Genomic DNA, 16,131 nt, shown 5'->3' on the forward strand with positions numbered 1-16,131 from the left:
CTACATTCCACTGATAAGTACAAAGCGATTAGTTTTGATTGCGGGGTCAGGCATGGCTGGTGAGTTGTTGCAGTGTTGTGAGGGTTGTTGAGGGAACAGACACTATTTCACTGTGTTCTTTAGATGAGACAATGTTTGGGGTTTTTTAACTTTACAAAGAGCAGTGATTGTGTAAATGAACACTACTTTGACTGCATGATTGTGTGTGGGCATGTAGTATTACATTCTCAACAGATATTATTGTGTTTTGTTTGTTTTGAATGTTAATACATCATCAGTTATCATTTAAGCAACATAATGAACAGTAATAGTGTGTTTAGCCACAGCATGATATGAGTCATATCCCTCTTCCATTAAAGACACATTTCTTCTCCATGTGACCGTGGACTTTTTTGAGTCGTTGTCACAAACAGATCGTTCCCTTTCATCTCTGCCATGCTGCCTTAACTTCTACAGTATTTACCATACAGTAGTCCCCACCAGATGCCCCAATTACTCTTGTTTGAGAGATATTGGAAAATGAAAATGATAACGTCCACCAGTGAGATTTATGCTTTTTCAATCTTTTTTTTCATTTTAAATCTTTTCATTCTCTCGTGATAGATTGAGTTTGTCACCTGATTAAGGTTGGGACAGTAGTTCATGCAGCATAATAACCAGTGAATTACAATACTGCTTTGCTTACTTTGTGATGATTTACTTGCGTGCTGGTTGGAAGACTCATAATCTCTGCATCATGCCGTCTCAAAATCAGTGACAATTCAGTTCAACAATTCTTTTTCATAAACGTCACAGGTTTCTTCGTTGGTCTTTGATTGTTTCCTTTTCCCAGCTCCATTTATTAGTAATGCATTACTCTGTGCCTCTGGTTGGTTGGCTCCACTTTTTCGCGTCACAGTTTGGCGTCACGCGTAATTATTGCTCACCTCCGGCTTTGTTAGATCTAATTAAGAAAACCTACAATCAGCCGTTTCCTGTTCAAACTACCTTCCCTCTCTTCTGTGTGTTTACGCTCTCCTTTTTCACTCACTTAGCAACGCAGCACTGAGTCACTCTCGGCAAGTTGGTGGCTGTTGAAGAGATTGTTTCAGGGAAGTAAATGTGTTTTTTATGGCATTTGCTCTCAGTATACAGAGCTGTTTAAATCCTCAGCGTTTTATGAAAGGTGTAATAATCATATGGACAACAAAGTGGTTGTGACTTGAGCGTTTTTGTATGCATTTGATTAGAAGATACCTGAAGTCACCATTCATTTTCTCTTATCAGATGGGGTTATAAATGTGGTGCAGTGCCAATACGGTGGCGAGGCAGCGTTTCGCGAGATGAAATCAGACACAGGTGTTCATCCTCGCAGCCAAGGTAGATACAGATACTCCCAGATCAGCATCATCCACCCGGTGCTGCTCCTGCTCACAATCTGTAGTACTACCATCAACATCTAAACCACACGTTGTCTGGGAGGGAGGGCGGGGGCCCACATCCGTCAGCCTGCCACGGCAGAACCAGACCCGGGGACTTTTCACTGTATGCTTTGGCTCTCACATGGCAGACAGATCTTTCTGTACCTTACTCCTGCCATTCTCCGCAGAAGGATGTGACCAAAAGCTACTATCAGTTCCTTTGACTGAATTTACTGCTCATATACATGTTGTATTTTATATTTATTTGTCCCATAGATTCCATAGAAAAAAGACCCAGAGACAAGCATCAGCAGCAGTTTGTTTTATAGAACGCCTTTCTCCTCTGCAGCTGCCGAGAAAGATAACACCCGCATCTTCCCGAGTCTTCATGCTCACCCTGTTGGGTTTTTGTTTTTTTTAGAGAGAGAAAGCGTTTATCTCTCAGCCAAGGCAGCACAGGAGAGAAAACCACTGAGCCAAACACTTTACATTCCTTCAGACAGGAACTCAAAACAAAGCTATGCTGGGCTGGATTTGATATCATCTATAGGTGAAGGAAAAAGAGCTAGATTTGAACCAATAAAAGAGACCCAGACCTGGGTCACAGTTGTTCAGTGTATGTTAACTCACTCTGCTGCCATTCAAATATACCTTGGCTTCTACAATTTGCCTGATAAACTAAAACGGTCGGTTTTCAATCCTACCCTGTCATTACAGTCCTGAGGGGACGGTGTTTTGTGTGACATAACTGCCCACTGAGAGTCCATCATTTTACAGTAGGTTGGTTACAAGCACAGTGTGTGTAAAGGATAGTTTTTACCACATGTCGTGAGAATGTTAGATCTTATCTTTTAAAAACTCACATATTCATGTGAGCTCATATGTTGTTATGTAATCTTGAAGATTGTACTGGGACTTAGTTTTGGGTTTTTACTTCTTTAATGGTCACATGTGTAAAATCTAGGTGAAATGATTTTCATTTGGCAGAACTAGAAGATAAAATAAGTGCACCTTTTGCATGAATTGTTGTTTTTCATTACCCAAGAATTAGAATTAGCCATTATGGACCACCATGTTTTTACTTCACATGAAGAGGGATCCTGGTTCAGATCCTGGTTTAGATCCTGCTGTGGCCAGGAGCCTTAAGCCCACAGGCCAAAGACATGTAGATTTGATGTTTATTATTTATCATGTTAATGTGAGACTCTAAATTGCCTCTAAGCCTTTGTATGTTGGTTATGCAACCTGTCCTTGGTGTACAATGCCATTCACTCAAGGTCTGCAGCTCTTCCCATGACACTCAAAAGCATACGCCTTACATAATGGATAGATTGTTACATTGTTACACATTTCTTGTTGTAGTTTGTTTTTCTATTTTTCATGTTAATATGGAAGTTCAGCTCAGTTTTATTTAGAATTTGGGTGAAGAATTGTAATCATGATCATCCTTTCATTGATGCAGTCCAGTCCGACATACCCTGAGAAGGAGAAAAGTGCAGGAAGTTGCTCCTGCAGCTTAATCTTCTTAAACTTAAGCATCCAGTTCACAGTCTCTGACTGAGAGAGGAAGTGGGAGCTTAAAGTTCCAGTCAATGTAAGTAGGTCATGACGGATGTTTGTACCTCATCAATGTTCTCCTTCCCTGCTGGACTGATGCTGTTCTTCAGTTTATAGCTGCTTTAATGTGGCTGACCTTCTTGTTAACAGAAGAGAGACACATAGGGAAAAGGTGCTGGTACCAGATGACCTACTTTGCCAACAGCACTGTAAACTGCCTGTTGGCAACTGTTTGACTTTCATCTTCAATAATTCTCCTTATTTTCATATTCATGCTTTTCTTCCTGCAGCCCCCACCTTCTGTCAAGGTTCTCTGTCCTTTTATCTAATGTCATTTCACATGTATTTCACAACAAATCCTAACTCGCTTCTTTAGATTGGAGGGAACATTAGCTTTTCATTAGACAGCAGTGTTTCTGCTCGAATAATGGCACTCTTGTTCTCTCGCCCCTGTGTGTTTGCCTGGATAATTGGCTTCAGTGAATACCCAGCTGAGAAAATTACCTGCAAAATGCAACATGGTGCAATTTACAGCAAGAATAGCCTTCCTCAGGCAGGATTTTTATGTGAATGTATTGTGCAAACTGTGGTCATAATAACTGCTTCAAGATTTTCGTCTCTTATGACTTTACATGCATGCGATTTTATGAATGTTTATTCCATTCACTCAGGGTCCATGTATATGTGTGTTGTCAGGTTGTGCAAATCCAGAGGAGCTGACCATAGAGCGAGCCCACTCTGCAATGGAGGACATGTTCAAGACCCTCCAAGGTTTAAGCCACACCAGAGATCACCTCAAGCAGCTGCGCTCCGTCTATACGGCCAGCGATGGAGTTCACCAGGTGAGACCAGGCTACATCCATACTACTCCGCTTTTTTTAAAACATGTAAATGTTGCTCCTCATACGCCCGTCGTTCATGTTGCTCCAGCATTTCAGAGCCCCAAAAATTGAGAAGTTTAAAAACGCTGCTGACTTCAGGCTGTATTTTTTGAACGGGTAAAAACAGAGACCTTTGGAAACAATAACTGCAACGAAACTGTCGGCTGTGGAAGTAAAAACTCCTTGACCCCTGCTTTCCTCATCTGCGGTTCGATAAATGAAATCCTTGTCCTTTCTTTGCGCCATTGTTGTTTCTCATTCTCTGTGGAACTAAGCAAACGACTGCGGAGGAAAGAATCAACTTCCTGTTTGCTTCAGCATGTGCAAGTTACTGTGTGTACCATTCATTTTGTTTACATGCAAACATATACACATAAATCTTAATTAATAGGTTGGGAAAATTCTGCACATTTGTTTGGGGACCCAAAAAATATCTCCCACAATCTGTGGGTCCCGATCCAGACTTTGGGAACCATCACTCTGCATAAACTCTCTGTATGTGCTGTATATTGGAGCTTATGTAACCAAGAAAGGCCTCTCTTTGTGAAATGTCCTTATGAAAAGGCTTCTCAACAGAAGCAGCTACATGGCCACTGTCCTTCACATAGACTGAGTCCCCTTCATCAGAGAATAAGAACCCGGAAACACAAAGGTTAGCCGATGGCAAGGCAATTGCTATTGATGATTTTCTTTGCCATATAAATGGTGTAAATAAAATGTTTTTGGCAGTACAGATGGTTTTGAAGAAAAGCTATAGCACAGAAGGATCTTCTATGTCTGTCTTCTTCTTTTGTCTTTTTAAACATTATGTCTTACATAATATCTTTCAGTAAAGCCATGAGGTTTAAATGTAGAAATCACTTTCAGTCATATTTTAGCCAACTACTTACATTTACTATTCAGTATGATACAGAAATCATTGAAAAGGGTCATATTACCATGCCATACTTGAGAGGATCAACCACTCTTATAACAGGATGTGGAAAGAAATACTAAGTTTGGATCTCGAACCTGATTTGATTTCTCGGAAACTGGTCCCAACCATTAAATAGTCTGGGACATTAAGGGTCATATGTTGCTCTTGCACTTTGTTTTCTTCTGGTAAGCAAAGCTAACCACTCGCTGACTGGAAGTTCCTGCAGACATGCGGGTGATATCAGTCTTCTTATCTAACTCTTGGGAGGAAAGGCATAAATATTTTCCCTAAATGTCACATGATTGCTTTCATGTTGTGCAGTTATGGAGATCATACATGCAGCCTGAGCAAAAATAAAGTTTGTTCAACGTCAAAAAGCAAAATCAGGAGTTTTACAGAGTTTACACTGAGATGTTTACGTCATTTTTTACACATGTACAAATTCCCCATGCAATTCTTCAATATTTTACAGGTTTGCAAACACAAAACTTGGACATTATTAACATTTCTTAACAAAATCATATCAAAACCCTCGGTTTGAGCTTATGCATGTGTATAAAGGCTTTTTATAATCATAACATAGTTGTAATCCTAAGAATGGCCTTTTATTAACCCCACAACATGATGTCATCTTTGCCAAAACGTGTCAATAGACTTTTTGGCGCGTGCATGAGAGCATCATTGTGATTTTCTGTTAGGACAGAACTGAATGTCCCTGTTCCTGATGAATTATGAAAATGACGCAGGGAATGATCCTGATGATAAACAGCAGGATAGCTGTCAACTATTGGCTGTTCTTGGGGAATATTAGAAATCTATCAGCCCATCAACACGTCTCCGCTCCACCGCAGAAGCCGATATGTGTCGGTCAAGATGTCTTGAGGAGATCTTGATTCACTTTTGTTCGCACAAATTCTGGAATAATCAGCAGTGCAGTGGGTCAATGGGACCACATGTTATTACCCCAGCATGCTGTCATGCTGGGGTAATAACATGTAAGTGTGTGTGAGTTGAGTGTGTGTTTTTTGTGTACATTTCACAGTTGTCTTTTCTGAACGGTCTCATGCTGCCATCAGTTTTCACATTTCCTGCGCACGTCATGCTGTGAGCAACTGAAGACTGAAAGATTTCCTTGGAAAAACAACCATCAATGAAGTCTGAGTGATGAAGCATGTAACAGTTGCAGTGTACTGACCTAAGTGAAGCGTAGGAGCTTGTATGAGAACCACTTGATGATGGCAGTTGTCCAAGCATCTTTCATTCATCGTTCATTCACCAAGGTGAAAACTGCATCAATAGGAAGTTTTTCCATCAGCCTGTTTTCAGAAAACCTGAATGGAAAGACAGAAAATTCAAGAAGGTATTCAAATTACTAAGATAAATCTGACATTTGCACTACTTACTTCTTATCTCTTGGAAACTAACTGAATAATATGTGCTTAACAGCAGTGGATGAAAGCGCACATTAATGTGCATTTTTTACAGAATTTTGAAAATTCTGTTAATTATATCATATATTTTAATGAAACTAAACAATAGCTCAGAATTTGGCACCAAAGAATGGTGCTGTCTTCTGTTCCCATCATGGACCCTTGTTCTACACATTATTATTGCCAGTCATTACCACTGCTATTAAACTGTGAATAGTGAAATATAGTGTAGTGTTGTTGAAGCACAAATGACATGTGTGTATGTATGTATGTATGTATGAATATACACAAATAATTCAGTTATGGCTTATTTTTAAGTTTGTGTAAGCCTTGTTCCTATGGTTGCAGGTTTATAAACATACGTTATATCACTGACCCAGTGGTGGTTGCAGGTCTTTTTGCACTGTCATGTTTCTACAGTATTTTTAAGCAGAGAGAACTGATATTCTCTCTGATATGCAAATGACCACTGTAGTTCCCTTACGTGCTTACAGTGTTCCTAATTCTTACTTGACTGTCTGTTAACAGGTGTTTCACATTTTTGGGGGTCACCTTAGAACGCTTGTGACTATAGATCTAGTTTACCTCTTGGTTGTGACTGTTTTTTTTTGTCACTGCCACTCGACTGTTTGCTCAAGTCATATAACCATTAGGAGGTTGAATTTTATTTTTAGTGTATTACCATATGACTAATTCTAGCACTGTTTGTATCGTGCGGGCGTTTGGAAAGCTTCCTGACAAGCAGATGAAAATGGAATGTGTGCGTGACCGTGGGCTGTGTTTGTCGTTTATGCCTGCAATGCTGCGTGTTGTTTGTGTGCATGCATGAGCATGTTATTTACAAGTGAATCATTAATGGGTTTACTGCTAGCGCTGACCCATATAGCAGAGTCATGTTGGTGGAGGAAAAAGGTTAGTTTATATAATTAGCTATTTATAAAACTGTAAAGCAGATTTTCCCCCTAATTTGCGCACTCCTCGTGGACTAGAGTGGGAGGAATGGGAGTCTGTGAGTTTTCTGTGCCACAGTAATGCTGACATTCCATCATGGAGTGAGAGGACGTATGTGGGCAGAGACACCTGGATGCATTAGTATTTAGGTAACACTGAATGTGTAGGTGTACATTTAATGCTCAAATCAAGAGTTTTGTAGTAGTAGAGTTTTCAGATGTTCTTTGTATATGACTTCAGTAACCTATGCCAGCAATCTAATTATTAAATCTGTGTCTGCTGTAAAATGAGGAAAGATATGCATTGCTCCAGTATGGGAAGATATTGCCTGTCTATTTTAGGACCTTTGTTATTCAGAGAAGTTAAATAAATCTCTGTCAAGACTTATCTGGGACAGAAGAATTCACTCCCTTAAAAAAAAATCTGTCTTGAACCCTTGACCTGCTGACTTTGAAGGCTATAAATGGCACACTATGTTCTGGGTAGAAGGAGAGAAAGAGCTGGATTACTCTTTCATAAATTAACAACATTAAAATACATTTGTGAGGCTTTGTTGGAGATTTCACAGCTCACCTCACACAAGGATGTTAAACATGCACTGACTTTTCTGCTTAAACTGAGCAGATAGAAATCACAGATTGCTGTGATTGTGAAAGCCTGTCAGCTCATGATTCTTGAGGCATAAGCAAGACGCAGGGAACGGTCATATGATGATATCAGTGTGTTTGTTTTGAAGAGAAATTTGAGCACAATGTTTTTCATCAGCACACAAAAACACTTATGGATAAGGAAAGCTATACAAATAAATGGCATGTTTTTAATGAATATAAATATAGCATGAGGCTAGTGTGGATGATATTTTTAGCAGCAGTGGAACAACACTTTCAAAGACTAGAGGGGTGTTGAGTCTGAATTAGGTTTTTTGTACCTGATCGTAATTGACCATGTACTAAATTTAGCCACATTCATCGTTGCATATTTTGTTCTGATTGCTGTAGTGTTGTAACTCCTCATCCTGAAATGACTCATTCATCAGTAGTGTGTTTTGGTCTCTTTATGCATCCAATGTATCTGCAGAGGCTACAAGAACAGAACACTCAACTGGAAAACACTCTCTGAACAATCTTTTTGCATTCATTATTCTGTAGCAGCTCCATATCTAAAAACAGATCAGCTCCCTGATGTGTCCTGATGTGTCCTGCAGATATTTTGAGCACTAACTAAACATTACATTCAAGTTTGTTTTGTGCTTTTTGTGTTTCGCAGGCAACTTATCGTCCTTTCCTGCGCCAAATCCTGGAGGAAGTCTTTCACCCCGACAGAATTGAATGCCCTGACATCGAGCATATGTCCGGAGGTCTTACAGACCTGTTAAAGACCGGCTTCAGTATGTTCATGAAGGTAAGAAATTACTTAAAATACACAGACTAAGGCTGACATGTTAAGTGGTTTCAAATCAAAACCCCAATTTGAAACGATGCACTTGCACAGAAAGCTATTTCATTTTTGTTCTATATTCTATGCAAATAATTAAAATGTAACTCATATACTGTGCGAGAAAGTAAATCATATTTATAAGGTTTCATCACACCCACACCCGAGTTGTGTGGTAGTGCTCCTTCTCACTCTAAATCCATTACACATGCAGTGAATATTGAACTAAAGCTGACAAATCACACAAATCAAATCACAATATCAGTATTTTTCAGAAAAATCTTCCCGAATCCTTTAGCCCTAACACACACACACACAAACTTGTTTCATTGTCCTAATCTTAAGTATGACAACAAAACATCTCACCCTAATAAAAGTATTTACACTTAAAAGGGAAGGTCAACAAGATTGTAGTGAGACCTGCAATGATATATGGTTTTAAGACAGGAGGCGGAGCTGGAGGTGGCAGAGCTGAAGATGCAGAGATTTTTGTTGTGAGTGACCAGAATGGACAGTATTAGAAATGATCAAGTTTGAGGGACAGTGCATGGGTTTTCTCCGGGTTCACCGGCTTCCTCCCACAGTCCAAAAACATGCAATATGGGGATTAGGTAAATTGGACACCCTACGGCCAATTTTTGGACATCCTAAATTGGCCGTAGGTGTGAGAGTGAATGGTTGTTTGTCTCTGTTTGTGGCCCTATGAGGGACTGGCAAACTGGCCAGAGTTTACCCCGCCTATCGCCCTATGTCAGCTGAGATTGGCACAGCTCCCCCAGTGACTAGAAAATGGATGGTTAACAGGATGGATGGATGGATGGATGGATGGATGGAGTCGGGGTTGCAAATTTGCTAATTTGCAAAACTAAATGACTAATCTTACAGAATGTTAGTTCTTCTGTAACTATGACGCAGCATTAGCCTAGTTTGATTCTGGATCTGAAGATTAAGCCCAGGTTCAACAGGAGCAGAAACACTGGATGTGAACCTTTTGTTATTAACAAGTTTCTTTCTTTCAATCATTTAACGTATTCTTTCATGCAAAGTTGTGAATGTATCATGGGGGAATGAAACGGTCAGAATTCCTGGTTTGTACTAATATTTTAGTCAAATAGAAGAAAAAATTACTCTGGACGTGTCCTGGGTTTACACAAATTAAGAGACTTGGCTCTAGAATCACAAAGTCAGACAAACCTATAAACCAAAAGTTGAAGCATTTTATAGCAGCACACACCCTTTTGCCCCCCCCCCCCACACACACACACACAGTAAAAATTGTATTTCTAACCACAGAACGAGCGTATACTTTAGTGTTTATGTTCATATATACAGTATGTATACATCACTACTCACTGGGCTCAAGCACTGTAGCTTTACATTTCGTCTTTATCTGTCTGTGTTCAAATGTAATGCGTGTCTGCTGTGCTAAGTTTAGTAGCAGAAGGTCCAGGCCCTAGCTCCTTCAAAAGTCAATCACATCTTCTCTATTTAACAAACACCAGCAAGTATGTGTTTAAAGTCCCAGCATATCTCATTTTGCAGTGTTGCATATTACTTTACAAATAACCTCTGCTGTTTGAGCAACCATGGAAAAAAGAATCTGTTCTAAAAGTCCATCTGACAATCCTCTATAAGACTTGATGAATACTTGAGTGCAGTGGCTTCCACTGGTGGGTTACAGGCCCACTTAGTTATGCTCTGAGTGGGTCATGACCATCTGGGTCATCTTCAACCATGAAAAACTATTTTGGTATGCAATTAATATTCGGAGCAGTGCCTTCTTCTTCCTGTGGCACTAGAACAGAATACATACAACTACACAGAACAAGTAGCTGTTCAATGGAAGGCTCTGTTATACCCTTTTCACAGTGGTTAACAGGTCAGTTGAAAGATTGATTGGGACTTAATGAAAGGATACAAACTAGTAACAAACGTAACATGTTGTTTTCTTCTTCTTCTGACTCCTGTGTACATACATCTACTGATGCTTCTGGACACATCTTCAGTGATGTTCCTGAAATCATCGGGCGTTTCGGGTCTTTCAGCATCATACACCCTCCCCAGCTTGTGTCCAGATGGCTTAACAAACATGCCTCCATGGCTCTCCTCTTTTAAGCCACAGCCATCTTGAGGCCCTCTCTGCCGCTTTGGTGGTACTGCGGATGGCTTTCCTCTTCCTCGCTCCCTCGATGCCTAAAATACTGAAGGCTCTGGTCCGAGAACTGGCTGCAACGCCTCTGCATCCGACCTCCACTGGGAGGCATCTTGCACTCATTCCAGCCTGCTGGCAAAGTTGCATCTCCTTACGTTTATATACGCGAAATAAATGAGCTGTTACAACCCCATTCAGACCTGGTGTTAACATCCGCCCTCAGTGATCCGATCACGGGCAGATCGCATCAACTACATGTCTGAAGTGAACGCTTCCAATCCGTTGTGAATGCGGCCTCAGATTTGCTGTAGTTTCAGGTTTTTTTTGTCACACCAATCAGTGCTCAATTGTTGCAATTCTTTTAATCTCAAAAATGTTTGTAGTAAGCCTTTACTTACCATTTCTAGCGACAAAGCTTTTTTTTCAATGATCTTCAGGCACTCGGGAATAAAAAAAGCAGAATAAAAAGGCACAATAAAAGTGGTCTGATGTCTTGCATTGACAACAGTGGGTGTAGTGTGTGTCCAAAACACAAACACATTTCAGTGAGGAACATTTTTCCTCTCCTCCTCATGAATATAGAATAATGTTCAACGTTTACTCCTCCCCCTCCCACTTGAAGGCACATTTCAGCTCACACTTGCCCATGCAGACACACTTCCATAAGCTCCTCCCTCCCTGTACAACGCATGGCAGTACACATGGTGCAGACACTTCTTTGGATACAAGCAAAACACAGATGGTGGCTCATATATCTGTGATGTCACGTGCCAGAGAATCTTCTTTAAAATATGCCAATCGAATCTAAAGAAGAGTAAATACACTAGAAAGCATTTGTTCACACATTTTTATCATGGAACACATGTTGAACTGCCGCAGGCTTTACCCCCTGCCGTCTGGTGATTCACGTGTACAGTCACGCTCACCTCAGGGCTGCCTCCCTATAGCTTTCCTTGCTTGCTTAGCATGGACAGGTTTTGTCTGCAGCTCGCAACAAATGGCACTAAGCCATTAACCCTGCTGTTAAAATTCATCTCCAATAGACAGCTGAGAATTGTTTGTGTTGCACAAGGAAATTTCCGAGTCTGTGTGAAGGTACCGACGCAGGCGTTGTTCTGCCAGTCTGCATGTGTCGTACGAGGGGTGTGTGGCTGCTTACATGTCCACGTGTCAGCCATCCTAACACTAGTGTGGGAAGGCATTGTCTGCTGAGTTGACCTATGTCCTGGCAATATCACAGGAGTCCAGCTGTGCAGTGACTCAACAACAAAACACAGAGATGACCACAGGTAGTAATAATGAGAAGAAATGGTAAAGTGCTCCCTGGACAAAAAAAAAGGTTTTCTACTGTGTGAGCCTTATGGTTGTTATTTTCAACACCTAAAAAAAAGTACTGACCAACCACGATGTCCCGTTTTAACTCCAGGTGAGTCGTCCACATCCCAGCGACAACTCTGTGCTCCTGCTCCTTGTGGTTGGAGGCGTCACACCCTCTGAGCTTCGTCTCATCAAAGAGACTGTTTCCGCACTCAAGCCTGGGACTCAGGTGAGCAGGAACCACTTTACACAGAGCATTTCCATGACTATGTTTAAACGTACAGTATATACAGAGGGTATAAGAATGTGCAATATAGAGTTTCTTATATCCTTTTTTTCAGCACAACCTAGGCAATCTGATGGGGGGAAAAATCATCTTCACCGACTATATAAACACACCTGAGCAATAAGTACTAAACATGTTTAAACTGAATTTGTGAAATTTGGAAGTATGTGACAGTTCAGAGTTCACTTGGCTCTTTTTTATGGACAAAAAACAAAGAAAAATGCTTCTGCACAACTATTGCTACTTTATATCACTACTAAAAATGTGATATCAAATTAATCAGAACTTTGACTCAACAACACATAAGAAGATGAAAAAAACAGCATTTTTAAAGCCTGAATATGTGACCTATAAATTAAATTAAATGCACAACACTCAAGTAGTACCTGTTCTGTATGTGCCTGTGTTTTTTGGTATATTTGTGGTGTATTTGAATTGTCCCTGTTGCTATTAAACTTCTGTTTATTTCGTCTAATGTTTACATCATAAATACAGAAATTTAAATAATTACATAATAATAACAATGACAAATAGCCTTTAAATCATTCAGTCTCTCATCATTTAGAGATAAATATCTGCATTCGTACTGATATCTTCTGCTGAGTTTGTGGCACATTGAGGTGACAAGAGGACCCATTTATTACCTGGCAAAGAATGAACACGCACAGTGACCTACTTTCACTGATCAGACATCAGTCAGACCAGGTGTAGATCTCATTTCTACACTTATATTAATTACATACATGAGTTGTTGTGTTTGCCTGATCGTGTTTTGGGCAGTTTAAGTGCCGATTACATATGCAGTCCACTGTGGCACCTAAACACATGCAGATGAATGCATTTTCTCTGTGTCAGTGGAGTGAGAAGAGATCAGGCTGTATAATGTGGGTTTGTCCTAACAACAGGCTTTGAGGGAAAAAGGCAGGAGGCAATGAAAGGCTTTGTAAGGATCAAAGCCTTCCATCTGTAATCAGCAAAACTAGATACACATGAGATTATATAATAACCTACTCATCTTAAGATACACACTCTCACCTGACCACATACACAACATACTGTGTACAAGAGATATCTAGGTATCTAGTTCTGTGTCGTCTTCTTAATGCGACCCTCTACTGCAAACACAGCAAAGTTTTTCTTCTTTCATTTTTTGGACAAAATTCCTCAGAAACAGACTCTACAGACAGGCCTGGTGCCAAGTTTAGGTACTGACCTGGAGTTAAAGCAACACTGCAGCAGAGGAACAGAGCTGCTCTGTTATACAAAAACAAGAGAGCCGTCGTTCCAGTTCTGATGAGAAAGCACGGCAAAAGTGTGCAAGTCAGCTCAGTCTGCTGCTAACAATCCTCATAAAACCACAGAAACTGCAGCTGAACCTGCATCTGCATCCACATACTGTGTGTGTGTGTGTGTGTGTGTGTGTGTGTGTGTGTTCAAAAATCTGTGTATCAACACATAAGAAAAATTGAAGCTTCAGTCTTCACCCACTTCGGATTTGTTTTTCTTCTTTGCACAACTTGACTTCCCAGTGGTTACAATGAATCCCTCACATGTAACTGTAGTGTTATATTTACGCGACTTAATAAGCATCTGTAGGTCGTTCTTTACAGAAGCCAGACATTTTAGGTGGGCCAGTCTCTGGACAGAGTCTCTGGAGTTTCTCCTGCTACGTTTTTCACATGAAGTCACGCAGACATTAACTGTTATACTAGAGACAATCTCCATAGAGAACACTTGCATTCACACATGCAGCCTGAAAAATCTCACCAGAGTTTAGGGCATGACTTAAAACACACTAAACGCACTGCTGAAGTATTGATGTATGACGTATTAAAGACTAAAATAAAAACTGTCAAATCATCTGTTATTAAGCAATTAATAAGATCCTTATCACATGCACTCTGTGTACACAATTTATTCAGCTGCATTTACCCACAGACCGGTACGACCAACAGACAGTGCCACTGCCAGAAACAACTTTGGTAAACAGAGATCAGGCTACACATTGAAAAGAGTCTAGGCTTATAAACGGGCTATAAAACCAAGCAGCTTACCTGATGCGTCTTCGGAATACAATCTGTCCGGTGATTAGGTCGTTATATGCCTCCTGAACAGTCTTCTAATCGCAGGTGTCCGGATGCAGCAGCCGTGCGTCTTCTTATCATCATCATCATCGTCATGAGATATAAGGCATTGTTTTCTCTGCGTAGCCTAGTTGCTCTCTCAAATTGTTCATGTACTGAACACTGGTATATCACCATCCAGAGAACGCCAAATTTCCCACAACATTCTGACCAATCACAGCACTAATTACAACAATGTAGTGTTGAGAGGCTAGACTGCAGTGTGAAAAGGAATCTAACTCAGGTTAAGTACAACATTGTAACATACAACTCCCTGAATTGGAACAAAATACAGGTTTGAAAGACAACGAAGACAACATGTCCTCTGACATGACCAAATCCTCTATGAGAGCTTCATCCTCACAATATCTGTTTGAATATCACCAGCAAAAACTTATTACACCTAGAAAATGAGAACAGGGCAACGGCCTGTCCTCATGCACCAGTCTGCATATTGCTTCATTACTTCATTGTAATTGTGCGAGTTTCACACTTAAAAGAGTTGCTGCTCCTCCACACCAGCTAATGAGAATGCTAAACCAACCTTAATTTGAACCTAAATGCCGGTGTTGTTTCTCACTCCAGGTGCTGGTTGTGTCGACCAGATTGCTGAGGCCGACAGATATTCCCGAGTTGCTCTTCACCACCAAAAGACTTACGCCTGATATTGGTGTATAAAGGACAATCATCAGTGAAATGGCTCCTGCACTGCAAACAAAGGCTGTAAATGGAAAAAAAAATCAAGGAACACAAGCTGCATTCCTGCTTTGTTTGTTAAGATAGTAAAAGATCCGGTGTGTAACATTTAGGAAGGTTTTTTTTTTGTCGGAATTTTAATATACTGCCCAACAGTATGTTTCTATAATCACTTAAAAATGTAAAAATCATTTAGCATTTGAAGCCTTTTCCACGTCCTTGTTAATTACCATTTGATGTCACTAATTCTTTACACTCTGGTCCTTTTGAATTCAAGACAGAACTGTGAGAGAACTTGTTCATGTTTTAAATGTTGCCCGGCGCCAACACACCTGATTCAAATGAAGGGCTCGTTATCAGGCTCCTGATAACGAGCCCTTCATTTGAATCAGGTGTGTTGGCGCCGGGCAACATTTAAAACATGCAGCACAGGAGGACTGGGAGACACTGGGTTGGCTTTATCTTTCTTGGAAATGGTAAATAAATGATATGTTCATGTAGGTGACAGAACAATGTCACATCTTTCGAAGCACCCGGTGTAAAATGACAAGATTATGATTTAGATACATTAATAATAAATAATATAACTCAACAATGACTAATACACCTGGGTTTTCTTTCTTTTTTATTGACACTATGTCAGTATCTGTTGTTTGTCATTAAAAGCAGACGTGTGTGTGTGTGTGTGTGTGTGAACTCATTACAGGTGGAAGTGTGAACAGAGAATACACACTCTCTCTGTCAGTGTCCGCTCTCACCGACGTGGTGACGTGAGTAATTGACGAGTCGTTTCACACAGTCTGCTGTGAGCCTGATCATTTGCTCAGCGTTGTCTTAACACTTCTCGTGTTCTCCAACACTCTGTGAAACGCAGAAACGTTGTTTTCTGTGGTGCACTATAGCTTTGGTGATACTCGGGACTCACTTATTAAATTGTCAACTGTAAATAAACAGACCTCTAACGTACTCAAATACAGATTTAATTGAG

At 40.3% G+C, this 16,131-nt stretch overlaps 1 protein-coding gene across 1 annotated transcript in view; it reads left to right on the forward strand.

Moving 5' to 3' along the window:
* The window catches only part of scfd2 (sec1 family domain containing 2), an 80,286-nt gene extending 64,539 nt beyond the window's left edge, over positions 1 to 15,747 (forward strand). Inside the window, exons 6-9 of the mRNA XM_058639382.1 lie at positions 3,654 to 3,799; positions 8,402 to 8,536; positions 12,148 to 12,267; positions 15,033 to 15,747. Of these exons, the coding sequence (XP_058495365.1) occupies positions 3,654 to 3,799; positions 8,402 to 8,536; positions 12,148 to 12,267; positions 15,033 to 15,125 (494 nt within the window). The 3' untranslated portion in view covers positions 15,126 to 15,747. The remainder of the gene's footprint in view (positions 1 to 3,653; positions 3,800 to 8,401; positions 8,537 to 12,147; positions 12,268 to 15,032) is intronic.
* Positions 15,748 to 16,131: the final 384 nt, after the last annotated feature.

Source organism: Solea solea, chromosome 9 (genome assembly GCF_958295425.1).
Source record: "Solea solea chromosome 9, fSolSol10.1, whole genome shotgun sequence".
NCBI lineage: Eukaryota > Metazoa > Chordata > Actinopteri > Pleuronectiformes > Soleidae > Solea > Solea solea.